The sequence below is a fragment of the Geotrypetes seraphini genome, chromosome 4 (genome assembly GCF_902459505.1).
Source record: "Geotrypetes seraphini chromosome 4, aGeoSer1.1, whole genome shotgun sequence".
NCBI lineage: Eukaryota > Metazoa > Chordata > Amphibia > Gymnophiona > Dermophiidae > Geotrypetes > Geotrypetes seraphini.
Window position 1 is genome coordinate 318,899,392 of NC_047087.1, and position 22,685 is coordinate 318,922,076.

General features: G+C 44.5%; 3 protein-coding genes across 6 annotated transcripts in view; 2 read left to right on the forward strand and 1 right to left on the reverse strand.

Annotated features, from left to right (window-relative positions):
* EIF3A (eukaryotic translation initiation factor 3 subunit A) overlaps nt 1–4,968 on the reverse strand; it is a 330,727-nt gene extending 325,759 nt beyond the window's left edge. For all 3 annotated transcript variants that reach the window (XM_033943256.1, XM_033943255.1, XM_033943254.1), the window contains exon 1: nt 4,789–4,968. In XM_033943256.1, coding sequence (XP_033799147.1) covers nt 4,789–4,837 — 49 coding nt within the window. In that variant the 5' untranslated portion in view covers nt 4,838–4,968. The remainder of the gene's footprint in view (nt 1–4,788) is intronic.
* Nucleotides 4,969–5,149: 181 nt separating this feature from the next.
* On the forward strand, nt 5,150–13,315 carry NDUFA4 (NDUFA4 mitochondrial complex associated). Its single transcript, XM_033943257.1, has 4 exons — nt 5,150–5,328; nt 11,525–11,613; nt 11,698–11,758; nt 12,942–13,315. The coding sequence occupies exons 1-4, from the start codon at nt 5,287–5,289 to the stop codon at nt 12,996–12,998; spliced, it is 249 nt and encodes an 82-aa protein (XP_033799148.1). The 5' UTR covers nt 5,150–5,286; the 3' UTR covers nt 12,999–13,315.
* A 6,809-nt stretch (nt 13,316–20,124) lies between these two features.
* The window catches only part of DENND10 (DENN domain containing 10), a 37,817-nt gene continuing 35,256 nt past the window's right edge, over nt 20,125–22,685 (forward strand). Inside the window, exon 1 of one of the 2 annotated variants that reach the window (XM_033943305.1) lies at nt 20,125–20,198. Coding sequence is in view for 1 of the 2 variants with exons in the window: in XM_033943304.1 (XP_033799195.1) it covers nt 20,153–20,198 (46 nt within the window). In the remaining variant the exon portion in view is untranslated. The remainder of the gene's footprint in view (nt 20,199–22,685) is intronic. The other variant, XM_033943304.1, reaches the window with a different exon arrangement.

Here is a 22,685-nt window from a genome sequence, read left to right on the forward strand (position 1 = left end):
CTGTTCAATGTATTTATAAATGATCTAGAAACAGGGACGAAGTGTGAAGTAATACAATTTACAGACGACACCAAACTATTTAGTGGAGTTAGTACTAAAGAGGACTGCGAAGATTTACAAAGGGACCTGAACAAACTAGAAGAGTGGGCAACGAGATGGCAGATTAAGTTTAATGTAGTGAAATGTAAAGTCTTGCATGTTGGAAACAGAAACCCGAAGTACAGCTATACGATGTGAGGGCTGGTAATGGGTGAAAGAAAAGGACTTGGGGGTAATAGTGGTCAACACAATGAAGCCGTCGGCAGTGTGCAGCGGCCTCTAAGAAGGCGAATAGAATCCTGGGTACTATCAAGAAAGGTATTACAACCAGAACGAAAGAAGTTATCCTGCCGTTGTATCAGGCGATGGTGCGCCCGCATCTGGAGTACTGCGTCCAATATTTAAGGATATGGCGATACTCGAGAGGGTTCAGAAAAGAGCGACAGGATTGATAAAAGGTATGGAAAACCTTTCATATGCTGAAAAATTGGACAAACTTTGGCTCTTTTCCCTGGAGAAGCAGAGCCTTGAGGGGACATGATAGAGACTTACAAGATCATGAAGGGCATGGAGAAAGTGGAGAGGGACAGATTCTTCAAACGTTCGAAAACTACAAGAACGAGAGGGCATTCGGAAAAATTAAGAGGGGACAGATTCAGAACCAATGCTAGGAAGTAGAGAATGACACGGTGACAAAATTCATCACCGTTCCCATCCCCACGGATAACCACGGGAAACCATCTTCATGTCATTCTTTAAAGAGAGAGGGAAGAATCGGAGTATGAATGGCCACAACCACTGATCCTCAACTTTGCTTTGAAGAATGCTGGTGTAGAAGGACCGAGGTTGAAATAGACATTAGAAAATGACATGAGATTATTTCCCGCGGTTATCCGCGGGGACGGGAACGGTGATGAATTTTGTCACCGTGTCATTCTCTATTAGGAAGTTCTTCTTCACCCAAAGGGTGGTGGACACCTGGAATGCGCTTCCAGAGGGTGTGATGGGACAGAGTACGGTTTTGGGGTTCAAGAAAGGATTGGATAATTTCCTGAAGGAAAAGGGGATAGAATAATAACTTTATTAATAATAATAACTTTATTCTTCTATACCGCCCAATCTTGCGACTTCTAGGCGGTTTACAATCAAGGAAGCTGAACGTTCAGCGAGTTACAGTATGCAGATGATCAGAGGAAATACAGAGTGCAGAAATTTTAAGAAAGCAAAAATATAAATATAGTTTGCTGAGCGAGAATATAGGTTATACAGTTTGCTAAGAAATTTCTGAGTGGACCTGTTAGGAAAAGGTAACGCATTTCACAAAATACAGTGAAAAATTACAGTATGATAATAACAGTTTATATAAATCGCTGAACCGTGACGTTCTATGCAGACTTATGAGGGGAGAGGGAATGGATAAGGGATCGGGAGGACCTTTATTGTGGAGAGAGAGAAGTGTGGGTCAGTTGTCTAGGTATTTCAGGAACAGGTATGTTTTTAGGCGCTTCCTGAATTCCTCATAAGTGGTGGGTAAAAGCAATTGATCTAGGTCTTTACCCCATATGGCAGTTTGGTGTGAGAGAAGGTATTCATGGTGTTTTTTCAGTTTGCAACCTCTAACTGGAGGGGAAACAAAGTTTGAATGTGTGCTTCTCTTGCGTCTGTTGGTGGAAAAGGAGAAAAGGTCCGTTATGTATTTGGGGGCTAGTCCATATAGTACTTTGAAGCAGAGGAAGGCGAATTTAAACTTTACGCGTGCTTCTGTCGGCAGCCAGTGCAACTGCGGTAATAAGGTGTCACGTGGTTGAATTTCTTCAGCCCGAAGATAAGTCTGACTGCTGCATTTTGCATTATTTGAAGACGCTGCATATTCTTTTGGGAGATTGCTAGATAGGCGATGTTGCAGTAGTCAAGTTGACTTAGTACGAGGGATTGCACTAGGATTCTGAATGCTGACGTATCGAAATATGATTTAATGGATCTAAGTTTCCAGAGAGTGAAAAAAACCCTTTCTGATTACGGAGTCCACCTGGTCTTTCATGGTTAAGCATTGATCCAGAGTTACACCCAATATCTTCATGGTGGGCTGAATGGGGTAACTAAGTTCGTTGATGCTTAGCGGGGTTTTGTTGTCAAGCGGGTGTGGAGTGGCAACGAAAAATTTTGTTTTTTCTGGATTGAGTTTGAGCTTGAAATCTGTCATCCATTGTTCCATCTCATTTATGGCTTCTGATGCCTTGGGATGGTTTCCGATATAGAGTTAGCAAATGGGATGATGATCGTGAAATAGAAGGGTATATAGATAGAGGATTACTACACATGTCCTGGACCTATTGGGCTTTGAGATCACTGCCCTAGAGGAAAGGAGGGACAGGGGAGATATGATTCAGACATTTAAATACTTGAAGGGTATTAACGTATAACTAAATCTTTTACAGAGAAAGGAAAATGGTAAAACCAGAGGACATAATTTGAGGTTGAGGGATGGTAGAGTCAAGAGCAATGTTAGGAAATTCTACTTTACGGAGAGGGTGGTGGATGCCTGGAATGTGCTCCCGAGAGAGGTGGTGGAGAGGAAAACGGTGACGGAGTTCAAAGAAGCGTGGGATGAACACACAGGATCTAGAATCAGAAAATAAGATTAAATATTGAACTAAAAAGCCAGTACTGGGCAGACTTGCACAGTCTGTGTCTGTATATGGCCGTTTGGGGGAGGATGGGCTGGAGTGGGCTTCAATGGATGGGAGGGTGTAGATGGGCTGGAGTAGGTTTTAATGGAATTTTCGGCAGTTGGAACCCAAGCACAGTATCAGGTAGAGCTTTGGATTCTTGCCCAGAAATAGCTAAGAAGAAAAAATTTAAACTGAATTAGGTTAGGCAGACTGGATTGTCCATTTGGGTCTTTATCTGCCATCATCTACTATGTTTAGCCAATAAAACAACAGAGGAGACAGTTGGCTAGCCCTCCTCCCCAGGAACTCAATAAGAAGAACATAATAGGATATAAAAAGACTAAGGGCTGAAGCCTAGAAAACTAGACTAAGGAAGATAATACTTCAAAGATAAAATAAAACAATGCAGATACATGTACAGGTATATAGACTATATTTCATTGAGGCCAAACTCCTTAGGAGTATACTTAGCTGCAATAGTAAATCTAATATTAGATGTGAAGGTAGGACGATTGATTTGATATGGACATATACATAAGTAGGACGATTGATGTACCGGTAACATAAGTAGGATGATTGATTGATTATGCTGGTATTAATAACTCAGTACTATAACACCGTTACAGAAGCCCCTGTAACTCTGTATAGAGCCTGTGTATTGGAACACCTCGCAGAAGCTCTTGGTAACTCTGTATTATAACATCTGCACAGAACCTCAAGTATTGTAACACCTTTTATAGAAGCTCATGCAAACCACTCTGAATTGACATCCCAGTCGTTAGTAGCGGTATAGAAACTAACAAAAAACAATTTGTTTTCTATCCCGTTCACACCAACGAGCTCAAAACGTGTTACAGGTGAACATTCCATAATGTGCAGTTAAGACAGATTACAATTTGACATACTTACAATACAATGGGAAGTACACATATTGCCATGTCACATACTTACAATACAATTTGTGGATCACGACCCAACGTATATACAATATACATATCTATATTCCTCAAGCCAGGGTAAATTTGATACACATATAGAACAACGTGTTAATCTTAAAACATATATAGAGAGAATGGTTCTATTATAAGTTTCTTTGTCTGTCTTGTATGGTAATATATATATATATATTTTAAATTTCTTACCTGCCTATTTCTAGACGGTTTACAAAATAGTCATAAAATACAGGCACACACAATAGTTACACACAAATACTCCAATTTCTTCAAAATTACCCGACACGACCAGCCACATACATCAGTAAGAATATTCTCATAGATCGAGAGTAACCAAATGTTTTGAAAATTCAAGAGCGCTGTTAAATTGTTCCATGAAGTCAAAGAAATAGCGGATGTTCTTACGCTTTCATGATGTAACTTTGGAGAAACCGTAAGGTTCTGAACGGTCGATAGAATGTCACCACTGCCTGTGTCAAATAACCAAGGAATAGGCAAATTAGGGGAAAAGATAACACGGAATGGCCCAGCCAGACTGTATCTTCATCAAAGTGGCTACAATAAGTAATCAGACCAGACAGAACAACTGATATATATTTATCTAATCTAATGAGTGGCACATACCTATACAGGCTCAAGGCGACAGATCTAAGAGGAAGGGGGGCATAGCAAAGAAAAAGGGGGTGTTATATAGCAGTGGTTCCCTACCCTGTCCTGGAGGACCACCAGGCTAGCCCTAATGAATATGCATGAGAGAGATTTGCATAGAATGGAAGTGACAGATATGCAAATCTGCTCCATGCATATTCATTCAGGCGATCCAGGACAGGGTTGGGAACCACTGCTAGATAGAGCTGAAGCCCATTAGGTGGAGTGGCGATCTTGCTACCGCCCTCATCCACCAGCAGCTTAGTCCTCCTCAAAGGCTCAGCTCGCTCGCTCAGCGTCGCCCCTTCCCGCGCAGAAATGCCGCCTCGACCGCGTTGTGACAAATCGGCATCTCCCGTCTAGAAAAGGCTCACAGACAAAGCCGCCTTTTAACAGGAACACGAGGCCGCCACCGGGGCCCAGCAGGCCAGGCGGTAATGGCGGCCGCCTGGTCGGCGCCGCTCCCTCGCGCTTACCGTTTGCCCGCTTCAGGGCGTTCTCTGGGCGCTGGAAGTAGGCCGGCATGGCGGCGGCGGCACGGGCGGAGACGGTCTAGCGGCGAGAATTAGTTGGTCTGGAGAAGGAGCATGGCGGCCGGTGCACCCGCGGAGAGACTTGAGGAAAAGAGCGAGTCAGGCGGGCGACGTCACGCACGCACGCACTGCAGGGGGGAGACGGCCGGACGTTGGGGCGGTCATGTGACCGGGCGTCAGCGCAGAAGAGCCTGGAAAGAGCGAGTCCGGGCGGGCGCCGCGCGACGTCACGCACGCACGCGCGCAGGCTGGGGCGGTCATGTGACCGGCCGACTGTTTCTAAGGCTTTTCGGGGAGGCGCGAAGCCACCTGGCCCGCCTCAGCCAATCGGAGGCTTGCTGCGACCATTCTGCGCGCGCTCGGCGTCACGTCCTTACGTCTTCTTTGCCCGCCGAGGCGCTGCGTTTGCTTGACTTTGTCGGGTCGTCTGTCGCCGCCGAAATGTTCCGCTTGATGGTCTCGCAGGCCCGGAAGCACCCGAGCGTGAGTATAGGGCGTCGTTTCCCGTGACCGCCTGCCCCGCTGACGCCCTTGACCGACAGCAGGGTGACGGGATTTCCCGCGGTGGGGGAGGGGGAGGACGTCTCTGCAGAGAAGCTGTGACGTAGCCGAAGGGAAACTCTTTCCAGGGCCAGCGCGCTTTCCTAACTACGCGGCGCTGTACAGACATACAGTCTAAACGGGGGGGGGGATGCTTGATCTGTTGGCTGGGGTCGGGTTATGGATTGAAGGCGATGTCAAAAAGGTGGGGTTTCCATCTGCTTTTCAACCAGGAAAGGGCATTTAACAATACAGATTCGGGTGGGCCGAAGAGCCTCCTTCCTGGCCCACCCGATCATCGGATGGGAGCGGTCAGTTCTCCAAAGTAGACCCAGTACAGGCAGTTGCCTAGACTAAGTACTTGGCGGGGGGGAGGAGTCGGGGTAACAGAGTAAATGGTCCGTCCAGTCTGCCCAAACGGATTCAAGTCAATTTAAAACATTTTTCTTAGCTATTTCTGGGCAAGAATCCAAAGCTTTCATTTTTTTAGTGCTAAATATTGTTTATTCTTCGCTTGGTCACCTCATCATACAGGGGAAAGAGGTAAATTCAAGCTAGAACCCCAATTGCGTACACTAAGGGCTCCTTTTACTAAGCTGCGTTAGGGCATTAATACGCGGAATAGTGCGCGCTAGACGCTAACGCCAGCATTGAGCTGGTGTTAGTTTTCTGCGTGCGCTAAATGCGAGAGCACCTTAGTAAAAGGAGCCCTAAGTTAGGTGTACTTGGAGGGGGGGAGTTGGGGGTGTTCATTTTTTTATTTTTTTTTAGTACTAAATATTGTATATTCTAAGCTTGGTCACCTCATCGTACAGGGGAAAGTGGTAAATTCAAGCTAGAACCCCAAGCATTGGACACAATTGCGTATACTAAGGGCTCCTTTTACTAAGCTGCGTTAGGGCATTAATACACGGAATAGTGCGCGCTAGACGCTAACGCCAGCATTGAGCTGGTGTTAGTTTTCTGCGTGCGCTAAATGCGAGAGCACCTTAGTAAAAGGAGCCCTAAGTTAGGTGTACTTGGAGGGGGGGAGTTGGGGGTGTTCATTTTTTTATTTTTTTTTAGTACTAAATATTGTATATTCTAAGCTTGGTCACCTCATCGTACAGGGGAAAGTGGTAAATTCAAGCTAGAACCCCAAGCATTGGACACAATTGCGTATACTAAGGGCTCCTTTTACTAAGCTGCGTTAGGGCATTAATACACGGAATAGTGCGCGCTAGACGCTAACGCCAGCATTGAGCTGGTGTTAGTTTTCTGCGTGCGCTAAATGCGAGAGCACCTTAGTAAAAGGAGCCCTAAGTTAGGTGTACTTGGAGGGGGCGAGTTGGGGGTGTTCATTTTTTTTTTATTTTTATTTTTAGTACTAAATATTGTATATTCTAAGCTTGGTCACCTCATTGTACAGGGGAAAGTGGTAAATTCAAGCTAGAACCCCGAGTGTTGGGCTAATCTTTTACAGTGACCAACACAGGAGGAAATAGCTGTCTTGAGTCATCAGCTTCCGAGCTATAGATGATTGCCAGTTTTATGACCAAGGTGAAACAAAACTATTTTTGGTTTTTTCCTTTTTAATGGTTTAACAAGGTTGAAGTTCATGTTTTGATATATTCTAAGTCAGCTTATAATCTAAACAAATAGCAAATTTGAATAACAAGAGGGATGAATTAAAAGTGATTGGCCAAGAATCGAGAATTTTACAAATTTAGCTCTTGAAAGTAATTCAGGGAAATAGTGTCTCCAGACAGCTTAGTTTTCTGAATACCATAGAACTGACTCTCACCTAGGGTATATATGCTCCCAGAAATGCCATCAGAGTCAACGCACCTACGTCATTTTCTCTCACCAGATGCTGCTTAGTGTATATGTTTTACTGTCATGTCTATATTGTAAATTATGTCATTTCTGTCTTGTGTCGATTATATTGTGGATATTCTTTGTAACCCGTTCTGGGCTCCTTTGGGAGGACGGGCTAAATAATTGCATGAATAAATAAATAATATATTGTGCGTTAACCATAGGCTCTCAAGTTTGCTGCTATTACTCACTTTTAACACTTCCATTTTGCCAAAGAGAGCTTTCTTCTGAAATTCATAGGATGTACACTAATATTTAAAATCCAATCTACTTATATTACAAAATTCTAAGCAAGGACCAGACTTCAAACAAAGGAACATTGAATACATTCAGTACAAATAATCTTATTTAGTTTTGATTTTTTTTTAATCTATTACTTTTATAATGGTGTATGATAAATTGAATACCATTTAAAATACAGTGGTACCTCGGTTTACGAGTGCACCGGTTTGCGAGTGTTTTGCAAGACGAGCAAAACATTTGCAAAATCGGCACCTCGGAAACCGAGCGCGCTTCGATTTGCGAGCGCCCCCCCTGCGAACCGGCACCCTCCCCCCGCTGCCATCGAGCACCCCCCCGCCGCGACCTAAGGTCCCCCCAACCCATCCGAACCCTCTTCTTACTTTTCTGTAGCCTCCGCAGCGGCAGTGGCACCAGCATGTCCTGTGCGTGGTGCCGGTGCCTGAAGATCTGCTTCCTGTGCAAGGCCTGAGAGTTCACGTCGAACGTGGACTCTCAAGGCCCAGCACAGGAAGCAGATCTTCAGGCACCGGCACCACGCATAGGACATGCTGGTGCCACTGCCGCTGCAGAGGCTACAGAAAAGTAAGAAGAGGGTTCGGGTGGGTTAGGGGGACCTCAGGCGGTGGGGGGGAGGTGCCCGATGGCGGTGGGGGGTACCGGATCACGGGGGGGGGAGGGTGCCGGTTCGTGGGGGGGCCTTCGGGGGGAGCAATGCTGGTTCTTGGGGGGGGGGAGCAGCGCAGCTGGCCTCGGGGGGGAGAAGGTGGGGGTGGAAACATATCAAAGCAAGTTTCCCTTACTTCCTATGGGGAAACTTGCTTTGATATACGAGCATTTTGGATTACGAGCATACTCCTGGAACGGATTATGCTCGTAATCCAAGGTACCACTGTAACTATAAATGCTATATAGCAGTCCCAACCCCAAATCTACCTTCAAAAGAAAAAGCTCATAATGCAAATCTTTAAAATCCAGCATGGTACTGGAAAATTGGAGGTTGGCTAATGTAATGCCAATTTAAAAAAATCCTGTATTACTCTGGAATCAATCTGGAGAATCTGATGTTGGTGCCAGGCAAAATGGTAGTCTATTGTAAAGAGTACTGCAGAGCATATACATAAGCATGGATTGAGACAAAATAATATAGATTTAGGCCTCCTTTTATCAAGCCATGTTAGGGTGTTTTTATCACCAGCATCCTCTGATGCTCATAGGAATTCTATAAACATCAGAACTTTTACCACAGCGGCTGGTGATAAAAAACCCGAATGTAGCTTAATAAAAAGGAGACCTTAGTCAATGGAAATTTTATCTCACCAAATCCCTAGTTTACTTTGAAGGGGGTAGATAAAGGTAAGCCAGACAATACTGTATGTCTGGATTTTCGAAAGGCAATTGACAAAATACCTCATGATCGAAATTAGAAAGTTTTATGGGATAGGAGGTAATGTATTATGTGGTCAGAATTCTCAGTGGAAAAAGTTAGATAGTCCCCAAGGTCTGTGCTGGGACTGCTTGCTTTTTAACACATTTATCAATGATCTAGAGAAGAGAATAGCTCATAACTAAACACACTTCTACTTATCATCAAAAACAAAAACAGGTGTGTTACAAACATTAATACTGGGGCGCTACAAGTGTCCAGAGCAGCAGAACAACCAAAAAAATGGAGAATGAGGAGGTAAAAAAAAGCATCAGATCCCAACCTCCATCCTATAGAGATAGGGTAAAAAACCTCCCCATATACAAATTAAATTGGTGCTCTGGGCAACACAAGTAAATCCACTGAGATTTCAAAAATTAACAAATAAGGGCTTCTCTGTTAGATGAGGTTTGTTGCACCGATGGCTAGCATTTCATATTTGTGGCTGCTTCATTTTTCATTTTATTGGTGGTTCTGCTTCACTGGGCACTTATCAATTTTTAAATAAATGTTATGACAAAACATTCCCCCCTTCCTTCCTCAAATATCCCTCACAACATGACACCTGGTTTCAACATTAGAAATTCCCTTCTTCTCTTCTGGGTTTCTTGAGACATCAGGATATATCAGAATATGGAAGCCCAGGAAGTCCTTAGATCTATTTTTAAAGAAAGTTTAAGGATCCAACCTTGTCTGGAGCTAAAGCTACAGTCAATAAGAGAGTGGCTGAAATAGCCACTTCTCTATCCGATTGTTCCAATAAAGCGGTTTTCCATCATCATCTTTCTTTTGAGGATCCTGAGCTTTTAATAGGTAAATAATACACCCTTGTAAGAGGTAGTAAAGAGTTCTCATGTATTTTAAGAATTTCCAGAAAGTAACACTTTATCATATCTCATGGAGAGATTGATAAGATTTTAAGAAAGTTAATTAAGCGCAAATTGTTAGCCCGACTATTGTTCTCAAGAGCTTTAAATTATCTTTGACAAATAAGTCTTGGTTACCTTTGACTATTTTTAAGTCCTTATTTTCTTCCTGAATATCAGACTTCAGCAATACAATATCTTGCTTTAAAGATTTAATTTCTTCTTTCTGGTTTTTCATTTCTTTATCCAAATTTTTTATTTGAGGATTGGGGGAATTTCCTAAATTAGACACTAGATCCCAAAGAGAGTCTCGAGTGACTCCTGGGGGTTTAACAGGAGAAAAAGAAATTGCCTGTGCAATTAGAGATTGTTCAATCGGCTAGTTTACCTCCCTGAAGTCTTGATCCTCTTTAGCTAGAGTTGTCCCGGTCGCTGGTTCTTTGAAGAGGAGTAAATCACTCTGAGCTGTTTCAAGTGGCGAGCCCTCCGATGCACTGGTCTCTCGAGAAGAGAACACTTCCTCCTCGGGCGTGCTCTCCCCTCGGGGTGAGCTGGCTCGCACCAGCTGAAGGGGAGGCGTCCTTACATCGGGGCTCAGTGTAACATCTAGCCCAAGGGTATTCGCCACAGCACTACCCTCCGTCAGCACTCCCAGCAGGCAATTCTACGACAAAACCTGCTCACGTTGAAGGCGTCTGAAAAGGTCATCTACTGTAAGCAACGGGGCTCTCAAGTGCTGGGAGGCACCACCAATGCTTCTGCCCCTTCTTTTTGGCATTCCACGAACAGGTAAGAGACAGTCAAAGACGTCTTCTCAGCAGTCAGGTAGCGGCAGCCATCTTGGATCGTTTCCTCCGGCACAACACCTTTCAATGTAGGAAAAGACAATTTAAATTTTTGCACGGTTCTGATTAAGCAAGATCTTATAGAATTTCAAGCCAGGAAAATGCCATGCAAGATCTTAAATGTTAAACAGGCATATTTAAAGTGCATTCTGGAAATTGGAAACCAATAGCATGAGGAGCAGATTTAATTGGATGGTGATAATCTGTAAGAAGTGGTTTGGAAAGTAGCACTGTCCCAGTATACGAATGAGCAGAAGTCTCACACACATCATATGCAATATAGCCAAGTTTGGAGCAAAAACATTAAAAAAAAAAAAAAAAAACCACCCATCCAGCTTTGGAGCATGAAGCAACAGGCGCTTCATTGGCTCCCCATCCATTTCCGAATACTGTTTAATCTCCTCTTGCTGATTTACAAGTGTATTCGCTCTGTAGCCCCCTGATATCTCTTCACTTATCTCCCCCTTTGCTCCTCCCCGTGATCTCCGCTTGTCGGGCAAGCTCCTCTTATCTGTGTCCTTCTCTTCCACTTCTAGCTCCAGACTCCGTCCCTTCTTTCTTGTGGCACCGTATGCCTGGAACAGGCTGCCTGAATCAATATGTCATGCTCCATCCCTGGCAGTGTTCAAATCCAAGCTAAAAGCCCACTTTTTTGAATCTGTTTTCAACTCTTAACTCCCACTCATTGCTGTCGGATACCTATACCCACTGTATCATTTCCTCTACCATAATCTCCCCAACCCTGAATTGTCCTGTTTAAATTAGATTGTAAGCTCTTCTGAGCAGGGACTGTCTATTGTTTGTTAATATGTACAGTGCTGCGTACACTTTCAGCGCTATAGAAATAATAAATAGTAGTAACAGAGCTAGTGCATAATATTGACTTTTCCTCTTTTTTCTTTCAGTTGATTCCTCTCTTCTTGTTTGTTGGGCTCGGTGGAGTTGGTGCAGTCATGTACACAGTTCGGTTGGCACTGTTCAACCCTGATGTCAGGTAAGCATTGTTAACCAGGAGAATTGGTGTCTCATTGGGTGCCTGATGATGCTCTAATTTTCATAAAATTTTTTCCCTTTACAGTTGGGACAAAAAGAATAACCCCGAGCCTTGGAATAGGTATGGTCCCAATCATCAGTCCAAGGTAAGTTCAGAAATCCTCTGAGCAGCCCTCTCTGAAATGGTAAAGGGGGTTAGGAAATGTCATTGTACTCAAACCGTGGACTTTGTTTATGCCGCTTTAAAGACTCTTGTGTCCATAATCCCAAGTGCTTTGTCTTTAGGTTAAATCCTTTGAGATTTAAAAGTTGTAAGGGGGGCAGAGGGGTGTTCAAATATAAAAAAATAAATAAATAAGGAAAGCGTAAGGGGACTCTTACCATTGTGATTTTAGGAAATTGCATGTTTTAAATGTGGTCTTTGTTACGGTGTTTTTAAATTTGTGTCTCTTTTTGAACTAAGAATTCCTCTGACTGGTTTTTCAGACTTAGCCTCTGAAAGGGAATGGAATTTGATATACTGACTTTTCAGTGATTACAATCAGTGGGTGGCATATTCTATATAGGAACTTATTTTGCACCTGGGGCAGTGGAGGTTAAGTAGTGAGGAAAGGCACTGCAGTAGTTTGGCAGCATGAGAAATTTGCTCTTTATGCTTCCTGTACCACCATTTAAAACTGTTTTGTCAGCCAGTGCACTGGACTACTTGCTGTATTTAAAGTAATTGTGCAAATTGTATTGTATATATACACACACACACACAAACACAGACGGACATTAATTACAAATAGAGGCAGATCTGATTTATTTTTTTTAGTTAGATTTCAAAAATCATAGCCATGTCTAGTAAGTGGTTACATAATTTTATTACTGTACTATAACAGAAGTCCACTTTTAAAGGAAGAGACAGAGGAGGGGTCTGGAGTAGCCAGTGGTGTAATAAGAAGGGGTAGGGTGGACTGCCCCGGGCACCATCTTGGTGGGGATGCTGGCACTCTCCTCCGGTCTTTCCCTGCCCCCACCCTCCCACTTCGCTGGCCTCAGCTCTCCCTCTGAAGTCGCTCCCTGCTTGCAGGACCAGGAAGTGACATCAGAGAGAGCCCAGGCTGGCACAGGGAGCAGGTTGCCGATGCTGCTCACACTGGCGAAGTTGGAGTTACGTTGGGAAGGAACGGGGGGGGGGGGGCTCCAATGCCCCCGCTATGCCACAGGGAGTAGCACCTGACACATCTGTTGCCTTCAAAATGACTTTTGGTGTACACTTGCATAATATGAAATGATCGCTCTGTTTATTGTTAATCTTAACATTTTTTGTCTTTTGTTGGATAGTTTTTTTCAGAGACCATTGATTACAAGAAGCTGAAGAAGGAGGGCCCTGACTTCTAAATTACCCATTTCTCCTTTTCAAGCTGCACACGATGATGGTCTTCCAGAACCACCACCAGGGCTACAGCTGTTTGCGCTTTATTTAATCAAATAATGAATGTTGACTAAATTTGCCTCATGATGCAGGACTATGTTATGTTCTTGGGGTTAATATGATTTAATAAACATGTGAAACTTAGCTCCCTGCATGGAGCTTCCTCCTTCTCTTGTGCTCACAGTTTTTTTCTTATGGTGGAAAAGAAATATGATCTGTGCAGATGTTTGCTGTGCTCTTTAAAAATTGCCAACCAATGCAATAAAAATGAATTTCTAGTCAATAGGGATGTTTTCTTTAGCTGTCTGGTTTATTCTGAGCCTTAGGATCAGTAAGCTCATATCCATCTTGCTTCCGCTGGTACCAGAAGGCATTCCAGAATCCATTTCTCTATTTTTATTGCAGACAAGTATTTCACTGTTTTTCATTTTGTAATTGTTTTCTCATCTTGCTGGTAGTTCAGAGTTTATTTTTTACATTCATGGACAAAGTTATTGGATTGGAATAATTGGAGATCCAACATAAAAATTTACAAATAATTGATATAAAAAAGCATTTTATTAATCTAAAATTGATTTATCGAAGGTGGGTTCAATGGGTATCAATACAAAAGAACTGTTCAATCTGGTTACAAATTGATTTGATACCACACACCACACTCAATCTATACATAAGCAAATGATTTAGCTCAGCATTTTGATTTAAAAATTAAAAATCTAAGAAATAATTTCTTAATAAATGAAATGTAATGCAAGCGGATATGATTTGGAGCTCCTTTCATGATTTAGAATGGAATAATTATATTAAATTACTAGCTGATGCCCCGGTGTTGCACGGGTATTTAATTATAGCAATAACACTGTAAATGGATTCAAATAAAGATACTTTGTAGTGGTGAATTAAATTATTGTTTTACAGCTTAATAAAAAGTACAATATTCAAATTATAATGTGAAATATTTGACAAAATGAATACAATACAACTAACGCAAAACATGATTATAAACAAAATTTTTAGTTTCACCTCCAGGAGCAAGAACATATAAATTCTTGGGTGAACCCACCCTTGAGCAAGCAACATAGAGTTGTGGGCAGAGAGACCCCCAGAACATATCACCCCAGGTAGTGAGGGATCTGCATACCAAGTTTCGTTCAAATCGGTCAAGCCGTTTTTGAATTACTGTGAGAATGGCAGCTTTTTACATTTTTTCCATTGACATGAATGGGTGAAATCTGATTTTCTGTTTGTAGCTCCGCCCACGTGTGCAGGTGGGCCACGAGACCCCCACAACATATCACCCCAGGTAGTGAGGGATCTGCATACCAAGTTTCGTTCAAATCGGTTAAGCCGTTTTTGAATTACTGTGAGAATGGCAGCTTTTTACATTTTTTCCATTGACATGAATGGGTGAAATCTGATTTTTTGTTTGTAGCTCTGCCCACGTGTGCAGGTGGGCCGAGAGACCCCCAGAACATATCACCCCAGGTAGTGAGGGATCTGCATACCAAGTTTCGTTCAAATCGGGCAAGCCGTTTTTGCGTAGGCAGATTTTTACATTTTTGCCATTGACATGAATGGGTGAAATCTGATTTTCTGTTTGTAGCTCCGCCCACGTGTGCAGGTGGGCCGCGAGACCCCCAGAACATATCACCCCAGGTAGTGAGGGATCAGCATACCAAGTTTCGTTCAAATCGGGCAAGCCGTTTTTGCGTAGGCAGATTTTTACATTTTTTCCATTGACATGAATGGGTGAAATCTGATTTTCTGTTTGTAGCTCCGCCCACGTGTGCAGGTGGGCCGCGAGACCCCCAGAACATATCACCCCAGGTAGTGAGGGATCTGCATACCAAGTTTCGTTCAAATCAGTCAAGCCGTTTTTGAATTACAGTGAGAATGGCAGCTTTTTACATTTTTTCCATTGACATGAATGGGTGAAATCTGAATTTCTGTTTGTAGCTCCGCCCACGTGTGCAGGTGGGCCCCGAGACCCCCAGAACATATCACCCCAGGTAGTGAGGGATCTGCATACCAAGTTTCGTTCAAATCAGTCAAGCCGTTTTTGAATTACAGTGAGAATGGCAGCTTTTTACATTTTTTCCATTGACATGAATGGGTGAAATCTGAATTTCTGTTTGTAGCTCCGCCCACGTGTGCAGGTGGGCCCCGAGACCCCCAGAACATATCACCCCAGGTAGTGAGGGATCTGCATACCAAGTTTCGTTCTAATCGGTCAAGCCATTTTTGCGTGATCGCGGCACATACACACATACATACCTCCGATTTTATATATATAGATAACAAATATGTTAATCATATTGTGTTTTGGACTCTTGTCCACTGGAAATTATGAAATCAGCTCCATTAGATTTTAAACTGAATTTGTTGATTTGTCTGACTGATAATTTAAAGAATGGAAAATTCTCACTAATAATGGTCATATTATAATAACTCCAATCCCCAAAACCCCCAAAGAATCATTAGCATTAATCACTAATTATAGACCAGTAGCATCCATTCCATTTTTTGTAAAAATTATGGAAGGATTGGTCCATTCTCAACTAATGGAATATCTTGATCTCGTGCATGAATCTCAATCTGGTTTTAGACCTTTATTTAGTACCGAGACACTAACTGCCTCTTTTACAAAAGCTGCACAGCAACGGCCCAAAGCCCTTTAAATCTCTGTGGGCTTCGGAGCCATTAGTGCAGAGCAGCCGCTAGCATGGCTTTGTAAAAGAGGCTGTAATTGCGACTATTGTGGACAATTTACGTTCTTAGTTTAGTAAAGGTCTTAATGACTTGATCATGCAATTTGATATGAGTTCAACATTTGATTTAGTGGACCAAGGGAAATTACTGCAATGTTTGGATGCTATTGGTATTAGAGGAGAGGTGTTAGAATGGTTTCAGGGCTTTCTCATATCTCGCAGGAGCCAGTAAGGAAGCCGCTGAGTGCCGAGAAGCAGAGCCAAATCACACTGCTGCTAAGATGGACTAAGTGGATCCGCACAGCCGGTTAGCAGCGGGGCAGGAGTTCAGAAAGCTTGCTCCTGCTTGCTGCACCTCCACCAACGATCGGCAGAGGATCTGCTGCACCTCCACCAGATTGGCAGAGGTATGAAGATAGGACAGGGAGGAGGAGGGGGCAGATCTTGGCCGCGCTGGCCCTAAAAAGTTCTGGGAGGGGGCGTTGACCTGAATATAAATCAGGCCCCCTGTTTTTTGGCCCCAAAATCCTGGTTTATATTGGCGTATGTATGGTATTTTAGAAATAAACCATGGATTTTCCCAGGCCTGGTTTAATACATGCCCACTGATCACAGCTCCAAGTAAAAATTCAATACAGAGCCTAGCAGACATGAAGTTATTTAAGTAGTACGTTTAAAGCAAATAGGAAACATATTTTTCATTCAACAAACAGTTAAGCTTGGAACTCATTGCCAGAGGCTGTGGTAAAAGCAGTTAGTGTAGCTGGGTTTTATAAAATGGTCTAGTTCCTGGAGGAAAAGTCCATAAACCATTTTTAAGGTAGACCTGGTGTAAGTAGTGTGCTGTACAAATACAGTAGACTCTCAGCTGGAGCTTGTTAGATGCCAAATGTAGTTTCTGGTTGCTTAATAAGCCTTGCTCATACTATATACCCCATACCATAAACTCTGTATTGACTTGAAATACAGTAATTAAAAGCAATTCCCCTATCCCAAGGCCTGAAATTCTTTTCTGTCTTTTCCTTCTCGGGGTGCAGCCTCCTACTCCTCCTCTCACTCTAACTGCAGCTTTGTCTTCCCACCCCCCACTTTCTGGTCCCAGTCACTCTGCTCACGTTTCCCATACACTCATACCTCTTTATTTTTTTATGTCATTTTTCTTCACTTCCCCTCTTTCTTTCTGTATCATTTATGTCAAATGTTATCGTCTTAACCTTGTTCCCTCCACCCCTTTTTATTTTAAAAATGTTATGTTTTATATTATTTTAGCATTATAGACCGCCCAGATACACGTCGATGATCAGTATAACAAATATGAATTAACTTGGAAACTTATCATTCCCCCACTTGAAAGTCCAGCATCTGTTCCTTTCTTCGTACTCTCCTTTCTGGTCTGGGTCATTGCCCTCCCCCCCCCAAAAAAAAAAAAAATATGATTCCAGCATCCATCTATCTATCTGCCCCTGCCCTTGCTGGGATGGGATGGGATGGTATAGATGGGCTGCAGTGAACTTTGACAGAGACTTCAGTAGATGGAACCTAAGCACAGTACCGGGCAGAGCTTTCGGTTCTGTAATTTAAAGAGTGGGGGTAAGGTTGGGCAGACTGGATGGACCATTCAGATCTTTATCTGCTGTCATCTACTATGTTACTTTTGACAGTCCCCCCCCCCCTTCCCTCCCTCACCCCTAGCAGCAGCCGGTGAGCAGAGGAAGCACCATAAACAAGCTGCTTCCGCCCCCAATGGTTTGGGGAAAGCCACTCATATTTAGGGTAAGCAGCATAAAATTTACTACTTGGGATCTTCTAGGTCATGGGACCTGGGTTGGCATGACAATTATGTCCCACAGTATGAGGGCAACAAGAAAACCAAGAATAAATTGATGTTCAAGCTGAAATTAAGATGGGAGAAGATTGTTGTTTTAGAAATGGAGAGATGTGATTTACCCAAGATCACAAGGGACAGTGTGAGATTTGAACCCTGGCTTCTTAGGCTGTAGCTACAATGGCAGTGATTCCAAACTTTATTATGGCAGAAACTTTATCACACACTGAGGAACCTGCAACTTATGGAAATACATATATGGCCATTCAAATAGATTATACAATCTAACTTCTTGAACATCTAAAGAGAGTTTGAGGAACCCATGCTGGAAATCACTGCATTAAGGGATGGTGGACAGACCCCTAAAGTATAGCAGAGCAGTTGCTGGGTGAGAGTGAGAGGGGTGTAGCAATAGCAGCCTGACATCTAGACATGTCAAGTTACCTAGTTCCAGGCTGCTGATTTTGGAACAATCCTCTGATTTCTTACCGCCCAATCGGTGCATTATGGGTAAGATCAGATTTTTGGCTTCCAAATCTGGGACACCTGAGCAGAGCAGGGCTTTTCTATTGCAATTTTCCAATGTTAAAATTATGTATTCATTTAGCCTGTCCTCCCAAAAGAGCCCAGAATGGGTTACAGGAGTACATACATAGCATAGTTGAGATAAATATGGACAAGACGTATTTGGCAAGCTAATGGTACAATTTCCAAGTTACCATATGTTAAATAGAGAACATCTGAGATACAATAGTAGATGCTATAGTAGAAGTAAACAGCCTATGGTAAAGTAGAGAAAGATATAACGGTGCTATTTATTTATTTAAAACATTGCCAGAGTGGATAGCGTAGCTGGTTTTAAGAAAGGTTTGGACAAATTCCTGGAGGAAAAGTCCATTGTCTGTTATTAAGAAAGGCATGGGGGAAGCCACTGCTTGCCCTGGATCATGTTGCTACACCTTGAATTTTGGTCAGGTACTAGTGACCTGGATTGGCCACCGTGAGAACGAGCTACTGGGCTTGATGGACCATTGGTCTGACCCAGTAAGGCTATCCTTATGCTTTTAACTATACATGCTAGATATAAACCTCTGATACTCTTAACTATACTGTACATGTATTGGTGAGGATCTTAGTACTATGGCCTAGTTGATGAGTTTTTACCTCTCCCCTGCATGCTTCTAGTTAAGCAATTTCTACCTCTCTCTCTTCCCCTTCCATTCCAGCTATCCCCACCTCTCTCTCTCTCCACCTCTCTCTCTCTCCCATCCCAGACATCTCCACTTCCACACCCAGTCTATTATATATGCCCTCTTTGCACTTACAGACCCATTCCAACATTTCCCTCCTTCTGGCCTTGCATCTAATTCACTTTCCCTCCTTTACCCCCCACCATACACACACAGTCCCTCAAACCTCCCTTTGCAGCTTATGCCTCCTCTCTGGTGCAGCATTTCTTCTCAACTATGCTGTGTGTCCCAAAGCACCAAGAATGCAAGTATACATACTTCAGAGGAGGTGGGACACAGTAGAGACAGTGTGGTTGAAAAGAGCCACCACTACATCTCACTGTAGGTCTTAATGCTGGAGGGAAGGAGCCAGAAGTGCAAAAGGAGGTTTGAACAGAGAGTCTGTGGTAAGGGGTCCCCAAAGTTCCTGCTTGAGGGCCGAATCCAGTCGGGTTGTCAGGATTTCCCCAATGAATATGCATTGAAAGCAGCGCATGCACATAGATTCTTCAAACATTCAAAAAAATATAAGAATAAGAGGGCATTCGGAAAAACTGAAAGGGGACAGATTCAAAACAAATGCTAGGAAGTTCTTTACCCAGCGTGTGGTGGACACCTGGAATGCGCTTCCAGAGGACGTAATAGAGCAGAGTACGGTATTGGGGTTTAAGAAAGGATTGGACAATTTCCTGCTGGAAAGGGGAATAGAAGGGTATAGATAGAGGATCACTGCACAGGTCCTGGACCTGATGGGCCACCACGTGAGCGGACTGCTGGGCACGATGGACCTCAGGTCTGACCCAGCAGAGGCATTGCTTATGTTCTTATGATCTCATGCATATTCATTGGGGAAATCCTGAAAACCCCTCTGGATTCGGCCCTCAAGGAGGGACTTTGGGGGGCCCTGGTCTGTGGCAGGATCACTTGAAGGGACACAGGGTCCCCATTCCTAAAATCAGAGGGTAGGAGGTGCCCGGGGCAATGGCATTCCAACCTCCCTCTGGTGTCACTTCTTGCAGCTTGGAAGTGCTGCTTGTTCCCCCTTTCCTACACCAAAGATAAGGCACTACAAATCCCAGAGGCCTAAGGGGTGTAAATTCAAAACCAGGACTGGAACGGGATAACTTGGCGTCTCGGAAAAAGAGATGGAGGCGATGCCTGCTAGTCCCGCCTCCGTGTGGGCGGTGACTGCCCCATCCGAGTTCTGATAGGCGGATCGTCGTGTTTCTCCACCGCTGCTATTGCACCGCCTCAGTGGGCGTTGTCTGCAGCAGGCGGCCTCTGATAGGAGCGTCCCGGAGTTGCCCCGCCCTCGAGTGGGCCGTAGGAAGAGGCGTGACTGCCGCCCAAGCCGGAAGATGTCCGCTGCCGGGGTTCAGCTGATGCAGAGCGTGGGGCTGATCGGTGAGGATGGGGGCTGGGCTGGGCTGGGGACACAACCGGTTGCAGCTTAGGACAGTGGACGGTCCCGGGACGTCTGGGGATCCCTTCTTAGCATACTGGGGCAGACCGAAGGTCCAGGTCCCAAGTACCAGACAGAAGCCCAAAGAGTAGCAGCATTCCGGAACTGAGATTGTGACGTCATAATGCCTCATTCCACCAATGCCTAAGAGCCGACTTCAGCAGTGATGTCACAATGGCTTCACTGTCCTTTCCTTGGCTCACATAAGAATTGCCCTATTGGGACAGACCGAGCCCAGCATTCCAAGAGTGGCCAACCCAAGTCAAGTCCATAGCTAGATCCCAAATAGTAAAACAGATTTTTATGCTGCTTATCCTAGGATTAAGCAGTGGATTTCCCCAAGCCATCTCAGTAATGGCCTATGGACTTCTCGTTTAGGAAATTATCCAAACCCTTTATAAACTCTGCTAAGCTAACCACTTTCACTACATTCTTGTTCTTATGGGGCGCACCCAGGGCCGGGTTTCTGCCTAGACAGGCACAGGACCAGGGCTCAGTGTCAAGTGGAAGCCTGCAGACTAGTGCTGCCCAATTCAGGAAAAAATTTTTTTGATTCAATTCAATTCAACCTACTGAATTGGTTTTTCGATTCGATTTGATTCAATTTTCCTGCCCAATTGGGTGTTTTTTTCAAACATCCTAGTGGGTTTATTTTATAGCCTTTTCACCCCTTTTATAGCCTCTTCACCCCCTTTGCCTTCTCCTAACCACACTGGCGCTGTGGTGTAAACAAAATAAACAGAAAAGACTTTTCCTCTCTCTCTTAAATTCTAGCTCACATTTGCGGTCTAACACTAGCTCTGGCAGGATACACGTTTCAAATCTGACATATTGTAATCACAGAAGGGGAAAATATAATTAGTTTTTCTACCTTTTTTTGTCTGGTCAATCAAATTTTGTTGGTCCCAGGCTCTGGTTGTCTTCTGATAACTTGCTTGCCAAGGTCTCCTTCTTTCTCCGTTCTAACCATCCATCTGCCATCTCTGTCCTCCCCTTCCCTCCCCCAGAGGTCTGGTATCTTTCTTTTTTTTCGTCTCCATCCACAGATCCATTTTTTCTTAACTACCCTTTCATCCAGCATCTCTCTCTCCTTCCCCACCACCCCAGGGTCCACCATCTCTCCCTTTCGTTTCCCAACTACCCTCCTATCCAGTATCTCTATCCCCCCTCCTTCACACCATCCCTTGTGTCCAATTTCTATCCCTTTCTGTTCCTTCCCTCCCTAAATCCCATTGTCCATCATCTCTCTTCCTCTCCTCTATTTTCAGACCCATTATTTCTTCCCCCCAAAGTCCGGCATATGCACGTCTCTTTGAACCCTTCTCTCCCTCCCTCCGTGTACTTCTACACCAGGGCCCCCCTCCCATGGTCTGTCCCTCCCTCGAAGGCCTACATCCCCCCCCCCAAAGACCTGCCTGCCTGTCCCCCCTGAAGGCCTGCATCCCCCTCGAAGGCCTGTCCCCCCTTTGAAGGCCTGCATCCCCCCCCCCCGAAGGCCTGCCTGCCTGTCCTCCCCTTTGAAGGCCTGAATCCCCACCCCGAGGGCCTGCCTCCCTGCCCCCCCTTTGAAGGCCTGCATTCCAACCCCGAAGGCCTGCTTCCCTGCCCCCCCCTTTTGAAGGCCTGCATCTCCCCTGAAGGCCTGCCTGCCTGTCCCCCCCTTTGAAGGCCTGCATCTCCCCTGAAGGCCTGCCTGCCTATCTCCTCTGAAGGCCTGTACGCTTCCTCCCCTGGAAGCCCGTACCCCCCCCCCCCCCGAAGACCGCACCCCCAAAGGACTACACCTACTCCTTGCGTCTTCCCCACTGGCCTCCTGAATCAATCTTCTTAACTTCAGCAGCCTGCAATAAGATCGCTGGTGCTAGCGATTTTTGCAAGCTGCTGAACGGCTTCGGAGCATCTTCTCTCTGCCGTGGTCCCGCCCCTTCTCTGATGTCAGAGGCAGGACCGCGGCAGAGAGAAGATGCTCCGAAGCCGTTCAGCAGCTTGCAAAAATCGCTAGCACCAGCGATCTTATTGCAGACTGCTGAAGTTAAGGAGATTGATTCGGGAGGCCAGTGGGAAAGACGGAAAGCACAGCAACAGGAGGCCAGCGGGTAAGCTACTTCCCGACTGACCCTCCCCACTCGCCCTCTAAAGCAGGAGCGGCAGGCCAGCAAAAGGCAGTGCTGCCGCTCCTGCTTTAGAGGGCGAGTGGGGAGGGTCAGTCAATGAATCGGAAAGCCGATTTTTTGGCAGGGTAAATCGATTCGAATCGATTCACCCAAAATGAATTGGTGAATCGTGAATCGGGCAGCACTACTGCAGACTGCCCAGTCTATCTGCCAGAGAGTGGTAAACCTGTGACAGATGTGGGGTGGACAGCCAGTAGGCTTGAAAGTTTGAATTCAGAGGTCAGTGAGAAGTTCTAATTATTGACAAGCAGTCTA